The 18,663-nt window shown below is 40.1% G+C and overlaps 1 protein-coding gene across 3 annotated transcripts in view; it reads left to right on the forward strand.

Annotated features, from left to right (window-relative positions):
• LOC132399754 (protein diaphanous homolog 3) overlaps window positions 1-18,663 on the forward strand; it is a 136,728-nt gene that overhangs the window by 92,677 nt on the left and 25,388 nt on the right. For all 3 annotated transcript variants that reach the window (XM_059980465.1, XM_059980463.1, XM_059980464.1), the window contains exon 12: window positions 15,936-16,088. In XM_059980465.1, the coding sequence (XP_059836448.1) occupies window positions 15,936-16,088 (153 nt within the window). The remainder of the gene's footprint in view (window positions 1-15,935; window positions 16,089-18,663) is intronic.

Genomic DNA, 18,663 nt, shown 5'->3' on the forward strand with positions numbered 1-18,663 from the left:
CACACATGATCCAGAAGCACAGGAATGGAAATTAAAAACATCTCTGCTGTTTAACCTATCTTTCAGCTTAATGCTTTGATGGCGACATGTTCGATAAATCCCATCAGACACCTATTCATTATATCCTGTGGGGGTGTTATTTGTATGAAACAGGCTTCCTTCCTGCATAATGACTATTATGATTGTTGGCAATAAATACCGAAGAAAGTCTTCTAAGAATTTCTCATTATCTCAAGATCCAGATGGGAAAAGCAAACCAATGGAGATGATTTTAAGTTCAGTGTGGACTTTAGGATTTTAACATTACAGTGTATAATAACTGTTCTACTGTTGTTGTTTTGATATTATTGTTGCTGTTTGTGTTGTTCTGTGGAACATCCTAGTCTGCACTAGAGTATGTGGCAATGCTTGTGGGCTGCCGCCAGCAGAGCATTGTGTGCTGGTTGTTAATGACAACATACTTTTGCCAGTCTGAGCTTCTGCAATTTACAGTGTTTTACACAATGAGGGCACATACAATTGCAAGTGGTCATTGTTCAAGATAGTGACCTACCACTGGTTTATCAAGGGGCCCACAATAATCTTGATTTTGTCACTGACACCCTATGTTCCCTCTAAGTTGTGCGCGTGCACACACATTTTTCAACTAGCACACAAAGGAAATTAATGAGTGAACAAAAGGTTAGCTACCTAAAATAATGTAGTAATTAATAATTATACTTATTGAAAATAATCTTCTAGCTAAATGTTTCTGTTGACGAAGGGTCTCGGTCCGAAACATCGACAGTACTTCTCCTATAGATGCTGCCTGGCCTGCTGTGTTCCACCAGCATTTTGTGTGTGTTGTTAACAGAATATTTATGTTATTTTGTTGTTATTCTGTGCAGTTTTATTTCAAATATTTTGTAAACCTACATAAACTGCGCCATGTGTGCATTCAGTGCACACATACTTTTGTCACAGGAAAAAACATTGCACAACATAAGATTTTTGTGCATACTGACTACTAAAAATTAGAGGGAACATTGCTGACACCCATATCTCAAGTCCTAGCTGGACATAAATGTCCAAGACGGTGGCGCGATGCAGCTTGCAGCGGCCACTCCGGAACTGATTATCTGTTATTTGTGAAGCGGGGTGCCGTGCGCAATCATAATCGGATGTAAAACGGACATGGGAGCACGGAGGAACATCTGGAAATCTCCAGGAAGACCTTCTTTGTTGCTGCTGCTGCTGTTGTGAGATCCGAGTCTCTGCTGAGAAGAACAGGCCCCCAGTCCTCGGGGTCGCGTTGCCGATGGCCATTGATGGGGGCGTCTTAATACGCTCGGCAGAGGATGGTGCTCAGAGAAGCTGTGCCGGAGGGGATGGTCGGAGGCTCGGCGGTTTGATGGACTCGGAGTCTGCTGCGGTCAGGTCGCTTTCGGTACTGCGTCTGTGAGGCTGGGTTCGACGGAGCTTTCATTGTGTGCTGTGTCTGTGAGGCTGAGTCGGGCAGCACCATGGAAGTCCATAGTGGGGGTATTCCCTTCTGCCCCCGGCATGGGATGATGAGTTTATCGGGACCCTGAGGACTTGTGGAAACTGTGTGGTGGTTTCTTTCGAACTTATAGTCTATTAACATCTTTGGACTATTTTGACTGTGCCAATGGTCTGTTTTTGATCAATTATGCTATTGTTTGCACTATTGTAACTATATGTTGTAACTATGTGGTTTTGTGCAGGTCTTGTAGCTTTAGTTTTTGGTCTTGTTTGTCTGGTGGGATTGGAGCTCCTTTCCGGGGAACGCGCTAAGACGGTAGCGTGATATTAATACGCAGCAGCCTCTCCGGACTCTGGATTGGGGATTGCCAAACATTATGTGGATTTTCTGGTGTAGTCTGTTTTGTCATGTGTTTTTGTGATATCATTCTGGAGGAATGTCGTCTCATTTTTTAACTGCATTGCATTTGTGGTTTCTAAATGACAATAAACTGAATCTGAATCTGAATTTAGCCTCCTATTCATCTGAGGAATAATTATGCACCTACTGCATCCTGCTTCACTGGAAAATTTATGAATCTGCAGTTCAGACCTCTGACATGAAAAATCTATTCTTCAATTTAGTTCTATCAAATATCGACCCCCTTAGCATAAAATAAACCTGTTAGTCACAGTGGGCAAATAGGCTGCCTGAAGTCGGGGGAAAAATTGGCATTACTATCTGAAGCTGTGTGAAATTGAAAGACTTTCACAGGTTTTTCACTCTTGCAGTTATTTTTGAGTCTTGCTTTATCTCCCAATTGTAACTTAAGATGGATCCCTGTGTTCAGTTGTTTAAAAGCTAGTCACAGCGATCAAGAAATGCTGTGAATAAGTACAATAGTTACATTACAGCTCACATTTACAAGCGGAATTTAATAATCCAGCCATTGAGCTGGTAGCAGAGTTATGTGTGGTCTTTCATCCTGATGACAATAAAAAACAGCCTGTGGTAGTTAGGTGTACAGTATATTGTATCATTGCTTTAGCCCTTTTTTAGGATAATACTCAACCACATAGGAGAAACAGTTCGTTCACCTTGCAGAAAAACAAACATTTTTTTCCCTCCATTCAGGAGGCCTCAAAGAATCCAATTCTAAACTAGTTCTCTTCCCTTCCCTGTGTATTTATTGCATTCTTCAGAACTGACTAAATCAAGAGTAAGGTACTAATTATAGCTTGCTGATTTATTTATTTTTAATGATCATCGGGACTTAATCCAAATTTTGTAAGCATTAAGAGTCTGACAAGGGGATTAGAGAATGTTTTATTTATGAAGTTCAAATTCAACTTCTCACCAGTACACTACACAGGTGGCTGGAGAATGAAGTTCATGCAAGTTAACTCCAGGCACTGTCACTCTGGTTGCTATGGAATGAGGCATGGGAAATCCCTCTAACCCTATTGCATCAGTATTTTCAAGTTTTACATGCCTAATGGACAAAAGCTTTTCTCAACAAGTGCATGTTAGCATTATTTGGCAATAGAATGATTTATTTCTCAACAAACACAAAGGTCTTGCTCTAAGTAAGAACTGGAATAAAATTTTAAACAAGGTGGGACAAAAGAACCTGATTGGCTGATTGGTTAAGGACTAACCAATCCGGGGGGGGGGGGGTGGACAATAGGAGTTGAATATATATACCACTGGACTAGATGTGCCTAGGCTTCACCCCTGATGAAGATAGTGGAATTTATCAGCAAAATATCGGTTAAAATTGACACCTGGACCCAGCTGGAAGCTCAAGAAGAGTTTAGAAACACAGAAAACTAACGGCGCAATACAGACCCTTCGGCCCACAAAGCTGTGCTGAACATATCCTTACCTTAGAGATTACGCAGGGTTACCCATAGCCCTCTATTTTTCTAAGCACCATGCATCTATCCAGGAGTCTCTTAAAAATCCTGTTATATCTGCCTCCACCACCGTTGCCGGCAGCCCATTCCGTGCACTCACCACTCTCTGTGTAAAAAAACTTACCCTGGGCATCTCCTCTGTACCTTCTTCCAAGCACTGTGCCCTCTCATGCTAGCCATTTCAGCCCTGGGAAAAAAACCTCTGACTATCCACACAATCAATACCTCTCATCTTGTATACCTCAATCAGGTCACCTCTTGTAGTTCACCACATTGAGATATCAGCTTTTTATTGACTGGAAGAAGGAACAAGCAATGGGTGACCACCGTACTACATCCTGGAGACTGAGAGGCTGGGCTCAGGCCTCAATCGCCTTTATACCGGGGTCTGTGGGAGTTGCCACAGGAGCAATCTGTAGGGGGCATGTCCAGACAGGTATATGAAGTTCACCACATCTCTCATCCTCCAAGGAGATCACTCAACCTATTCTCCTAAGGCATGCTCCCCAAACCAGGCAACATCCTTCATTAGATACACTGGGAAAGCACTAGATCCTTTTTTGTCTTATATACAATATTCTCCATACACTTGCTAGGACTGATTCAAGACAAGTCCCAATATTATCTGCATCAATATGAACACTTGTCCTTTGTTCTTCTTTGTATAATGTCATGGTTTGTATCTCTGTATTAGTTAACTCCTACTAGGACTTAGCACAGAATTTTATGGTTTTAAAGCCATTCTCCATCTAAGTTTTTCATAGATAGGTAGTGTAGTTTATACCCTTGTGGAGATCTTCCAATTTTTGATTAAAATTCTGCTTTGCCGCATTTTTTGCTTTTTAAAAGTAACATGATGGGATAAGATCAAGATCAGAATCAGGATTTATTGTCACTGTTTTGTATGATGTTAATTTTTTTGCTTTATGGCAGCAGTACAATGCAACAACATAAAATTGCTGAAAATAATGAAGTAAGTAAATATTGCAAATAAAACCGAATAATGAGGTGATGTTCATGGGTTCATGGACCATTCAGATATCTGATAGCAGGAATGGGGAATGATGTTTCTGAATTGCTGACTGTGGGTCTTCCGGTTCTTGTATCCCCTCTCTCATCGTGGTATCGAGAAGAAGGCATGTCCCTGTTGGTCCTTCATGATGGAAGTTTATCTTGAAGATGACCTTCATGGTGGAGATTGCTGCGCTTACAACCCTTTGCAGCTTCCTGCAATTGTAAGCATTGGAGACCTCAACCCAGGCTGTGTGTCAACCTGTCAGAATGCTCTACACATAAATACACATAGAAATTTGTATCACTCTACACATAAATACACATAGAGATTTGTATCATTCTTAAGTGACGTACCAAATCTCCCTCATACTTCCAACAATCCATGCTCCTGGCATGCCTTCTTCATGATTGCATTGATGTGCTGAGCCCAGGATAGGTCTCTCAGCCACTGAACATCAGGAACTTAGAGCTGCTCACCCTTTCCACTACTGACCCCTCAGTGAGGACTGGTGTATGTTCTGACTTTCCCTTCCCGAATCTATTCTCGGTCTTGCTGATGTTCAGTGCTCTCACCACTTAACCAGACAATTTATTTCACTCCTGTCATTGCTGTCTGAGATTTTATTAACAGTGGTGCCACCTGCAAATTTATGGATGGCACCTGAATTGTACTTAGCCATATGATCATGAGCATAGAGCGAGTAGAACAGTAGGTGAAGCAAGCATCCTTGAGGTGTAACTGTGTTGATTGTCAGCAAGGAGGAGATGGTATTACTGATCCACTCTGATAGTGGTCCCCCAATAAGAAGTCAAGGATTTAGTTGCGCAGGGGGGAGGGGTACAGAGGTCCAGGTTTAGAAGTTTAGTGTTTAATATTGAGGAAATTGAACACAGAGTTGTAATTGATAAACAACAGTCTTTTCAGCAATTTTCTAAGAAATGATAAAGTGTCTGAAAGCATTGAGTGTTTTCTGACACATCAAGAAAACCTCAAAAAAATGAGTTGCTTTGGGTTGTGTTTAAACTCGAATCTCGCTACTTCTATATTCAGTGCAGCTGAGATACAAAACAGACAGTCATCCTGCTCCCAGAAGGCAGTGGAGCCATTAAAAATGTTTAATGGGATTGTCAGTCTCTGATTCCACTTGATTTGGAGGTTTGACAGTAGCTGCCTGCGTCTCCCAGACACCAGGAAACCTAGCAGCTGAATAGTAGTTTCTGGAAGAAAATAAACACTTGAACACCTTGCTTCCACTTGATCCCCACAATCTTATTGTCTTTGTTTTTAGCAAGTCCCCCCACCCCATACAACAAGGGCTCTGTGGTTAGGAGTCTTGCTGCAGGAGAGGGGGGATCTGAAACAGAGCTATGAGTGACAGCTCAGCACTCCTAACCAGGCATGTAGTCTGCTGTGGTATCCTGGCTTGACAGAAGAGACACCAGACACTTGATTGACTATCCTTGTTCAGAGAAATATTAGCTTTGTTACAAAGTCACAATTGTCACGGCACTCAAAGTAAACTAGACTTCCAACATATCTGGCTGAAACTCATTCTTTACAAATCACGGCTGCCAAATTAAGGCCCTTAGTTTTCATCACCTAGAAGCACTCATTGGTGTTAATAATGTCAATATAGCGTTCTCCTTCGGGTGTAACTAATAACGCCGAATTCAATGTTGAGATAAACCACAGTCAATGAAACCAGATCGCAGTAAGATTAACCATTTACTGTTCACTCTTCACATTAACATATGGTGAAAACTGTTGATAAAACAATACAAGATTGATACAGTATTTGTTCCTTCCTTAATATCACATTTCAATTGTAAATACTTGTAAAGGTGACTATAACTACATTACACTAAGGTGCAGTATACAGGGAGAGTTTACCTGCGCCATTGACTACTTTAAATACACTTCAATGCAAACTATCCGCAACTCTTTAACTAACGAAAACATAAACACTATCAACCGTCGTTACTTTTAACAAGATCGGCGTTAACATCTTAGTTCAATATATCGATTATCTATTAACTTACAGCGTTGCTCTCACTGTGATTTCTAATGCCTGCAAAACAACTTCTGCTCAGGTGTGCCTCGTGGTGAGCCCCCACCCTCGCGTTAATTTCAAACCAGTACTTTCCCACAAGACGCGGCGAAACTGGATGTGACGTCATCACATGCCAATATATTTTACATGCAATGAATATACTTTAAACACTTCTAATTCTAACTAGAAAATACTATCAAATGAATTACTAAGCGAAAATATTATAAACTAAATAACTGTCGTAAAGACAGCACAGTCAGTGTCCAGCAGTTTCATAGTGGTTGATGAAAACTTAGGATCACTACATGCGCTGTTCATTCCTTTTCACCGGATAAACTATTGTACCACTGGGATGCAGAATTGTACATAATTTTCTGAGATTTAATTTTGTCTTCAGCCTCTATCTTAATTATTTATAAATAAACTGAAAAGCTGAACCTGCAAAGCAGAACTGTTTGAGCATATACCAGTTTTCATCTCTTTCTTACCTAGAGAGAGAAACTTTCAAATTAATTTGCTACCCATGCAAAGAGGTCAGCTTCAGATCCAGGTATACTTATAGATGATATCTTCACAGCTGTATCCTCATCCTTGCTAGCCCTTCTTTATTCTTCAAAAGGAAAAAAATCTGCACATATTAAAGTCCCATCTAGTTAGCTTCATAGAATCCTTTCTGTGTTTAGATTATCTTAGATCAGTTTGCTGCAGGTCAGCTAATTTAGCTGCAGCCCAGGGCAATTGTACAAGGCATTGGTGAGGCCAAATTTGGAGTATTGTGTATAGTACTGGTCGCCAATTACAGGAAATATGTCAACAAATTAGAGAGAGTACAGAGGAGATTTACTAGAATGTTACCTGAGTTTCAGCACCTAAGTTACAGAGAAATGTTGAACAAGTTAGGTCTTTATTCTTTGGAGCATTGAAGGTTGAGGGGAAAACTTGATAGAGGTAGTTAAAATTATGAGGGGGATAGATAGAGTTGATGTGGATAGGCTTTTTCCATTGAGAGTAGGGGAGATTCAAACAAGAGGACATGAGTTGAGAGTTAAGGGGCAAAAGTTTAGGGGTAATATGAGAGGAAACTTCTTTACTCAGAGTGTGGTAGCTGTGTGGAACGAGCTTCCAGTAGAAGTGGTAGAGGCAGGTTTGATTTTGTCATTTAAAAAAAAATTGGATAGGTATATTGACAGGAAAGGAATGGAGGGTTATCGGCTGCGTGCAGCTAGGTGGGACTAAGTGAGAGTAAGCGTTCGGCACGGACTAGAAGGGCCAAGATGGCCTGTTTCTGTGCTGTAATTGTTATATGGTTATAATATACTTGCTAACTTGCATGTAGCAAATTGCCTTTTAGACAGAGCAGATCCCCTTTTGAGGCCAGTTTAGATAACATTCTGACTTTTTAAATTCTGAATGTATGTTCCCATAGGAAGCAAATAGCAGAAGACCATACTTCCAGTGTCTGGAGAACGTTTATATTTGATGTAAAATGACCAATCAATACTGTATAAACCATCTGATTAAAATCAATTTCTGTATTTCTTTATTTCCATATCAAGAATTTAAGGCTGTGTTAAGATTTAGAAAGTTGTACTTGTTCATTTTTATTGTGGAAAGGAACAGTACATTTGGGAGATGTAATGGAGATTTAATGAAAGAGTTTCTGATTGGAATCATGATTGACTAAAGCTTATCCAGAGTATTGGATAATACTCTGTATTGCAAAGGGCTCAAATATTAGTGGTCATTGAATAACAGAATAAGTTAGAAGCAAGGAAGGAGAACCTCATTACATAAGGAATAAGACACATCTGGACTAATTTGCCAGTGAACATGAACTAAACAGTATTTGTCATATCAAGTGGATGAAGACATTTACTAATAAATCAAAGATTATCCAGCGATTGGATGCGGTAATGTGGTCTTTCACAGTGAATGATGACAAACATTCAGGCTATGTCCACACTACACCAGATAAATCCGTAACTGAAGCTTTTTCTCTTCATTTTTACCCTCCGTCCACACTAAAACGGCGCTATTTGTCCCCGAAACTGGAGCTTTTCAGAAACGTTTTCCAGGGTGAGTATTTTTGAAAACGCTGCTCGGGCAGATCAGTGTGGATGGGGTAACTGGAGACTCCTGAAAATGCTGTCAGACGGCAGCGCACTATTTCATTGTTTTCTTGAACACAACCTAACGATTTCAGAACAGATGGCAATGAAGCACATTGCCCTCTTTATCCTTTAGCGGTCCCACCTTCGATCTCGTCATCCTCCTGTTCATCACAGATGCATAGAACACCTTGGGGTTCTCCTTAACCCTACATGCTAAGGCCTTCTTATGCCCACTTCGAGCTCTCCTAAGTCCTTTCTTTAGCTCCTTCCTGGCTACCCTATATTTCTCATAAGCCCCTCCTACTTCCTGCTTCTTATATCTAACATATGCTTCCTTCTTCCTCTTGACGAGTTGCCTCGTGTGTTTCGTCAGTCACGGTTCCTTTTCCTACCATTTTTTCCTTGCCTCAGTGGGACAAACTATCCTGAACCCAGCGCAAGTTGTCCCTAAACTTCTCCCACATTACTTCTGTGCTTTCCCCTTTAAACATCTGTTTCCAATTTACTTTCACCAGTTTCTGCCTCATCCCTTCAAAGTCAGCCCTTCCCCATTTAAGCATTTTACCATTTCATCTGATTTTATCCCTTTCCATAGCTATGCTGAAGCTAAGGGAGTTGTGGTCACTCTCACCAAAATGCTCCCCCATCAAGAGGTCTGTCACCTGACCAGGTTCATGACCCAGAACTCGATCCAGTATAGCCTCTCTTCTCGTCGGCCGGTCCACATACTGTGTCAGGAATCCTTCTTGAACACACCTGACAAATTCAGCCCCATCTATCCCCCTTGCACTCAAGAGGTGCCAGTCAATATGAGGGAAGTTGAAGTCACCCATAACTACTACCCTGTATTTTGTGCACCATTCTAAAATCTGCCTGCTTATCTGCTGCTCGGTGTCCTGAGGGCTATTTGGGGGCCTATAGACTACTCCCAGCACAGTGATTGATCCCTTCCTATTTCTGACTTCCACCCAGACCGACACAGTGGACACTCCCTTTGCAGCGTCTTCCCTTTCTATAGCCATGATACTATCCCTGATCAGTCATGCTACTCCCTCCCACTTTCCTACCTCCCATCCTATTCCTTTTAAAGCACCTGAACCCTGCGACCTGCATCATCCAATCCTGCCCTTCCTCCAACCAAGTTTCAGTAACGGCCACAACATCGTAGTTCCATGTACTGATCCATGCTCTCAGTTCATCCTCCTTGTTCCTAATACTCCTAGCATTGAAATTGACACATTTTGACCCCTTTAACTGGCTACAATTATGTTTCGTTCCCTGCCTGTCCTCCCTCATCAACTCAGAACTCTTAGCATTATGCCCTTGTCCTTCTACCTCAATCTCTTTCAATGAGATTCCCCTTCATTCTTCTAAATTTCAGGAAGTATAGGCTCAGAGCCATCAAACAATCCTCATACATTAATCCTTTCATTCCCAGGATCATTCCTCTGAATCTCCTCTGGACTCTTGCCAATGTCAGCACATCCTTTCCTAGATAAGGGGCCCAAAACTGCTCACAATACTCTATGTGTGGCCTGGCCAATACTTTAAAAAGCCTCAGCATTACATCGTCACTTTTATATTGTCATCCTCTTGAAATGAAAGCTAACATTGCATTTGCCTTCCTTACCACTGACTCAGTCTGCAGCATAACCTTTAGGGAATTCTGCAGCAGGAGTCACAAGTCCATTTGCACCTCTCATTTCCAAATTTTCTCTCTGTTTAGAAAGTAGTCTACGCTTTTATTCCTTCTATCAAAGTGCATGATCGCGCACTTCCTTCACTGTATTCCACCTGCCATTTCTTTGTCCATTCTCCTAATCTATTTAAGTCCCTCTGCAGACTCCTTGCTTTCTCAACACTATCTGTCCCTCCACATAACTCTGTATTGTATGTAAACTTGACCACAAACCCATCAATTCTGTCAATCAAATCATTGGACCATAATGTGAACATCACTAGTCACCAGCAACCAGAAAAAGCTCCCCTTCTCATTCCCAGTCTTTGCCTCCTGCCAGTCAGCCAATCTTCTATCCTTCCTAATATCTTTCCTATAATACCATTGGCTCTTATTTTGTTCAGCAGCCTCATGTGTGGCACCTTGTACAAGGCCCTATGAATTGACTAATTAACCAATAATATGCCTGTCCCTGACATCTGTGATGGAATCAGAGCACCAGAAGCAAGCTGACACAGTTATGGAGAAAACATGAAAATTCTACATGCACTGAATCAGAGGTCAGGATTAAACCCATTCACTGGAGCAGCAGCTCTATGAGCTTCACCATTTTATAATACCTTATAGGCAGGCTAAAAAAGGGAGTTGTCTGATTAAAAATAAATGAATGGCTATAGTATATTTAAATAATCTGCACATGCACCACTGGGTAAATGGCCTTCTCGTGCTTTAAAGAATGCATGTACTTTTGTGAAATGTGGTCATCCTACATCTCATATGTGCAAAGAATGAACTCAGAGCAAAATGCTTGTTAGTGTTAGTATGCTGAGCAACAACTTAGTTGAGTCTGAAATGATTTTGAATTAATTTGCAAACCACCATGGTCCACCAAGTGTTTGTGTTAAGGAAGACAGAGGCAAGTGAGATCTGATTGTCTCGGGGCTGTTCTGTATTGATTATTCAGTTGTTTTTAGTCAAAAGCAGCATTGTTGTAAATGAGGAGAAATATTTTGTTCCTTTGACAAACCCATTGAAATTGCAACATGAATTGCAACGTGCTCAAAACCTTTCATAACAAATCTGTATGTGGTATGATATTAAAATTCAGCATCCAGCAGCTGTAGCTAAAGATATCTAAATGCAGAAATGACATGCACAGTGAGTTCTTATTGCTACTTCCTTTTGAACCAGTTCTTCTACATTGCACTGTTTCAAGGAAGACACATGAAGAAGCTACAATGTATTCAATCTTTTATGGTATCCTTCTAATAGCTTTTCTTTGAATTTCCATGAGCTATAATTTACATGAGAATGTAACATCCAATCTTCCTCCGTATAAGCACAAAACAGCCTTATAAATGTATATCACCTCATACCATTGATCCCTGTTGGTGAATTTAGGAATGAGAGCAAAAACAATGTATTGTTGACATGCACTGGTAGGTGTGTTACTGATTTCTCCCACTGAAACCAGATGAAGGAAAGATTTGCATTTATGTAATGTTTCATGTTACCTCAAGATACCTGCAATTCTTCTACAGTGCGATATCATATTCCTGTAGTGCTATACTGAAAGGCCAGTGGGGATTTCATTAAATTTTTGCACAGAGGCAGAGTATGATGTCACGTCTAACATGAGGTCTAGTTGGTATGCTGTCCTTAGGTTGTTAGATGTCCTTAGGAATCTAATTGTCCTCATACACATTTGGAAGTTCATTAAAAGGGAAAGGAAAATGACAGGTGTATTGGGGTATAATATGCATGCTCAATAAAAGATGTTTCAAGTTTGATGATAACAAACAATTAAATACACGGATGAATGCCAATGATCACCATCCTCGGAGTGTTAAGCAATTTACATTCAAATATCAGAGTGACTTGCATAGAGGTTCATTATAATAGTCTGGATAGCCAGTGAGTTAATGCAAAAACTCTGAGAGTGGGTTTCAAGTCTCTGCCTACTCATTATAAGAACTCTGAGTGAAATACTTTGGATAATCCCAGCTGAGTTTTATGAGGTCTTGGCAATATAGGGCTCTCATAATGATATGCTGATCTGAAATCCATTGACATTCTTGCTCAGGGAATATATTGTGTGAGAAAGGGAAAATATTGTTTTGTCATACAGACCTCACGATTTTGTATTCAGGAATGAAAGTCTACTGGACAGGAGTGAAAGTTTTACAGTAAAACTAACACAGATGCAACCATTTGGTGGCCAAACTTGAAAGTTAGTAAATGCACAAGACTGCTAAGAAGTAACAGATTTTAAAAAAATTGTCTTTAGAGGGCACCGTTCAGAATCTCAGGGCATCCTGAAATGTAGTCACTCTTTAAATCTGATTTCCAAAGTGCCCACAACATTAAGTACTGCAATATGCCAAACAGTTAAAAAAAAGTAATGATTTTAATTCTGATTATTTGATATTCTTTTCTTTATTGTTCAGTCATGAGATGTGAACACCTCACATAGCATTTATTGTCCATCCCAGAGTTTGGCTGAATTGAGCAGACTAGTAAGAATGGTGTTTGTAACATTTAATGGGCTTTTATGAAAATCTAGCAGTTTCACTGTAGGCATAAATTCTTTAATTCCAGATCCTAGATCAATGGTTCAGATCAATTAACCACTAGGCTCCTGAATCCACATGTGAAAAATGATAAATTCAAGCCACTCAAATTTTGATGCTACTTTGGTTGCAGCCAACAGTTAAATGGAAACCACAGTTAAAGACAAAATATTCCCTTGGGAATTTTCATTCATGTTTAATCAAGAAAAGCCAACACAAATTACCTGCAGTAAATCATACCTGACTAATGAAGAAAAGAGGTAAATCAAGTGGTTTAGTAAATGATATATACATAGTCTTTCAGAAGGCACTTGACAGTGCACTCAAAGAGACTTGTTAAAATAATGGCAGCCGTGAAATGAAGGAGAAATAAGTAAAATGAATAGGAAATTGTCTTTGTGATAGCAAGCAGGTAATACTGGTAGATGAATTAATGATATTGTTTCTTCATGGAAATGAATTTGTCCCTGCCAAACCATTATGCTTTCTATTTTGTAAAAAGCTACCTAAGCTCAGGCATAGACATCCATTTTCAAATCTTACAGAAACAAAACATGATTATGAATAATACAATTGATAATAGTGAGGCAACACACACACAATGCTAGTGGAACTCAACAGGCCAGGCAGCATCTGTGGAATTTGAATTCATTTAAATCTTACACTCATCCCACAACGTGATGGAGTAAAAGTCTTGTCTGTGACTCCATCACAATGTACAGACATGTAAATTTATCTAATGGCTTGTAGAAAGAAGCTGTCCCATAGCCTGTTGGTCCTGGTTTTGATGCTGTGGTGTCATTTACCAGACAGAAACAACTGAAACAGTTTATGGATGGGGTGACAATATTCCAGGCCTTCTTTCTGCACCTGCTGCTGTAAATATTCTCAATGGAGGGATGTTCACATCAACAGATGTGCTTGGCTGTCCATACCACTCTCTTCAGTGCCAAGCAATCAAGGTTGGTGCAGTTCCAGGTCAAGGTCATGCAGTTTGGTAGAAAAAAGGAAAGGGATGACTATTTTCTAATGGAGAGAAAATACAAAAAGAAACAAGATGCAGAGAGACTTGACAGTCCATATGCAGAATTTCCTAAAAGTTAATTTGCAGGTTGAATCTGTGGTGAGGAAGGCACATGCAACGTTAGCATTCATTTCATGGGGACCAGAATATAAAGGATACAATGCTGAGACTTTATGAAGCACTGTTGAAGCCTTACTTGGAGTATTGTGAGCAGTTTTGGTCCCCTTTTCTTATAAACGATGTGCTGAAACTGGATAGACTTCAAAGGAGGTTCACAAAAATGTTTCCAGGATTGAATGGCATCATCTGAAGAGTGCCTAATGGCTTTGGGCCTGTATTCACAAGAATTCAGAAGGATGAAGGGTAACCTTATTGAAACCTAGATAGTGGTGAAAGGCCTTGATAGAGTGGATGGGGAGAGGATATTTTCCATGGTGGGAGACTCTAAGAGCAGAGGGTACAGCCTCAGAATAGAGGGGTGTCCTTTTAGAATGGAGATGAGGAGGGATATTTTTTAGTCAGAGGGTGGCGAATCTGTGGAATTATTTGCCACAGGCAGCTATGGAGGCCAAGCCTTGATGTATACTTAAGATTGATTCTTGATTGGTCGGGGCATGGAGGGATACAGGGAGAAGGGAAGAGATTGGGGCTGAGAGGAAAATTGGATCAGCCATGATGAAATGGTGGAGCAGATTTGATGTGCCAAATGGCCTAATTCTGCTCCTATATCTTATGATCTTGTAATATGACATCTTATCAAACACATTCTGGAAGTCCAAATTTATAAGATCAAGTTAAACCTTGTATTGGAGTCCCTATGCCTGGATTCTTGTATATAATTCTTGATTCTGCACTTCAGCAAGGGCATGTTGTCCTTAAGAAGGGTAGTGGTCAGTGCTTCCAGCTCATAGCCGCATGCATGTCTATTGGATGCTGATCTTTGGTACTGTTCACGTGGATTTTGCATGTTCTTCCTGCAATTGCATGGATTTCCTTCCAAATCCCAAAGATGAGCAAGGGTAGTAAAGTATGCCTCAGTGTAGGTGTATGAGATAAAAAAAATTAAAAGTGGAATTGACAAATTATTGCCAGTTCAAAGAGATGGAGCATGAGACTACTGGAAGCTGGCATGGAGTAGAAGGGCAGAATATCCTCTTTCAATACTGTAGCAAGAAGAGGGTTCCAGGCTGTGTCTAGGTATGAATAGCTTAAAGTATGAGTAAAAATTAAAGAGTATTCTTGTTCACTACTTAATAAGGATTGACAAGATTAAACGTGATGGAAATATACAGAGAAGTCTATTCTATCGGTTGAGTTTGTGAATAACTAGATTTAAAATCAATAGCAGATCTGCAGGTGAGATAATAATCACCTTTTTTATAAACAGTGAATTATCAGTATGTAGAATGTTCCATTTGAGAAGGTGATTGAAGCTAATTATTAAGAATATTATAATGATCGTGGTCAGGGAACAAAAATGAGCGTAATGGATAAATTGCAGATGTATCTCATTAAAAAAAACCTTCCCTTTTATGAGCTCTAAATGACCTAGTCTCTGCTTTAGTATGTAGTTCATTGATTACACGAAAATTATACAGTAATCTGATTCCTCCTGCTCGTATCTAATGCTATTTTCTGTTGTACTTAAGATTAAGAATATTTACAAAGCTACATGTGTATTATCCATCAGATCACTAATGCTCTGTGAAGCAGAATCAAAATTTGGAGCTGAAGAATCAGATGTTGTTTTCTTCCATTTGCCTAAAATTTGTAATGCTATTTTACTTTAGTCTTGAGATTTTTGGAAGTACAGTAATGAATTTTGTTGTGAGCTGGAGCATTTGCATTTTCCACTGCTATAAAAAATACCAATTCTATTATTTGACAAGGGTGTAATGGAATGATTTTAATCTGTCTTGTGTTGCAGTTGGCTTATTGTATACTTTGTGTTTCAATTAGTCTCTTTTTTCTAGCAGTACAGGGTAGTATTTGTAAACTTGATTAAGAAAATCTGACTTTGTCAAATGAACACCAGTTTGTCAGGTTGCGTATTTGACCCTTGAGTGACATGAATCCACAATTAACCTTTTCATTTTGCTTTTGTTTCAGCTGATAAGGCAGAAAATCAAGGCATGTTTGCAGTTGCAGAACTGCAAGCTATTTGTTTCTGTGCTCAATTATCTTCTCGCAGTTGGCAATTTCTTAAACAAGAATGCCGGCAACGAAATAGCAAAAGGATTTTCTCTGTCATCTCTGCCGAAGGTAAGCTGAGTGCTGATCCTACCATAAGCAAATTTCTATTTAAATGATACAGGACCCAGGGCCTTCCTGTCAAAAATAGAGGCACTGAGAGTGTTACACTGTTAAATCGAAAGAAGGTGTGAAAGGTATTTGGAATTGGAACTATGTCACCCATTCTTTATTCTTAATTCAGATGGCAACTAAGTTCTGTTTGCTTTTAGTCAGAAATAATATGAAATTTTAAAATTGTAATCTTCTGGTTAAGGACTATGAATTGCATGATCTGTGTGTTTCTCGATTTTCATACTGATCAGAGAATTGCTATATCCTTGGGTTCTGTACATTTCTGAAGAACAGGTGGATAATTTGAGTGAATGTAGGACTGACCAGGGATAAAAGAGGAATCACATACCAGGAGCCAGATGAGGTAGGGGAGGTCCTTCTTCAATAATTTTCTTCAGTATTCATCTGTGAGAGGGACCTGGACAAACATGAAGTCATCGTAGAACAGACTGGTATGCTGGAACATGTCAAAATTAATAAAAAGCATGTGCTGCAGTTTTTGATAAACAATAGGAGAGATAAGTCCTTTGGACCAAACATGATATACCCTGGGTTACTATAGGAAGCAAGGGAAGAGATTGTTGTGCCTTTGTGCTCATTAACTATAGGAGCAGTGCCAAAGGGCTGGAAGCTTTCAAGTATTAATCCTTTGTTCAAGAATGGTAATAGGGACAGCCTTGGGAATTGTAGACCAGTGAGTCTTATATCAGTGGTGGGCAAACTATCTGAGAGGATTCTTAGTCACATTTAAGTGTATTAGTCTGATTAGTGATAGTTAGCATAGCTAGGAGCATGTTGTGTCTGACAGGGCCGATTGAGTTCTTTGAGGATGTGAAAAACTCATTGATGAGAGTAGAGGATGCAGTATATATGGATTTTAGTTAGGCTTTTGATAAGGTTGCCTCCCCACTGATCTCCCTCCTGCTACTTACCTTTACAAGTGGAACAAGTACCACACCTTTCCCTAGACCTCATCCATCACTACCATTCAGGGCCCCCAAACAGTTCACCTGTCAGTCTGTTGTGGTCGTCTATTGTATATGGCGCTCCTGATGTGTATAACGGTGAAATCCGACACAGACTGGGAGACTGCTTCACTGAGCACCTATGCTCCATCTGCCAGAACAAAAGGGATCTCCCAGTGGCCACCCATTTTAGTTCCGCTTCCCTTTCCTATTCTGACACGTCAGTCCACGGCCTCCTCTACTGTTGCAATGAAACCATACTCAGTTTGGAGGAGCAACTTCTTATATTCCATCTGGATAGCCTCCAACTTGATGGCATGATCATTGATTTCTCATACTTCTGGAAATGCCCCTCCTCCTTCACCTATCCCATATTCCCATTTCCCTCTCTCAACTTATCTCCTTACCTGCCTAACACTCCTTCCAGTGTTCCTCCCCCTTTCATTTTTTCCATGGCCTTCCGTCCTCTCCTAACACATTTCCCCCTTCTGCAGCCCTGTATCTCTTTGAGCAATCAACTTCCCAGCTCTTTACTTCACCCCTCCTCACCCGACCCCTGGTTTCACCTGTCACCCGTGTTTCTCCCTCTCCCCCCCCCAACTTTCTTACTCTGACTCACCTTTTACCCCAGTCCTGAAGAAGGGTCTCTGCTGAAACTGTAATTTTCCACAGATGCAGCCTGGCCTGCTGAATTCCTCCACCGTGTTGAGAGGAGTCTTCGGTTCATTCCAGCAGATCCCTTAAAGTTCTAGCACAAGCGGATAGGGTGGTTAAGAAGTCCATTGATGTGTTTCCTTTCATGGATCAGGGTACTGAATTCAAGAGCAGCAAGGTAATGTTGCCGCTCTTTAAACCTCTGGTTAGACCACACTGGGATTATTGTGTTCGGTTTTGGTCAACTCATCTCTGGAAGCATGTGGAAACTTTTGGAATGGTGCAGAAGAGATTTACCAGGGTCACATCTGGAATAGAAAATCTCTGATAGTTTGAGGTAATTAGGTCTTTTGGCTTTGGGAAGAGGAGGATGAGGTGATTTGATAGAGGTATACAAAACATGATGGAGAGCCAGAGACTTTGTCTAGAGAATTAAATATATAATATTGGTACATCAATAGTTGATTGTTTATGGAGAACAGCTAGTTAATATGAAACAAACTAATTAATTACTGCATATCCCAATTCATCTGTAAGGTCATTTAGCTCACCCTCCATTGCAAGGTTATCACTGACTTCCATTATCCTATACTGTTTGATGACTAGAAGTTGGCTTTTAAAAGTTCAAAATCATTGCATTCTCATAGACAGTTTCAGTTTAAGAGCTGCTAGCTATGTTTTACCTATTCGCCCTATTCCCATTACTCCATTTTTATTTTATAAGAAATAGCCTATTTTCTTACTCAAGAGGAGATCCACCCATTAGAAGAGATGAGAATGATTGAATGAAGAGCACTGATCTTTGTGAGTGCACATCATTCTGCAAGCAGGTTGAAATATGGAATGCCTAAGATGTTAATGCCCCATAAAGAGCATAAAGAAGAAGCTGATAAATATCATAGCTTGTAATGTAT

The sequence above is a fragment of the Hypanus sabinus genome, chromosome 9 (genome assembly GCF_030144855.1).
Source record: "Hypanus sabinus isolate sHypSab1 chromosome 9, sHypSab1.hap1, whole genome shotgun sequence".
NCBI classification, from domain to species: Eukaryota; Metazoa; Chordata; class Chondrichthyes; order Myliobatiformes; family Dasyatidae; genus Hypanus; species Hypanus sabinus.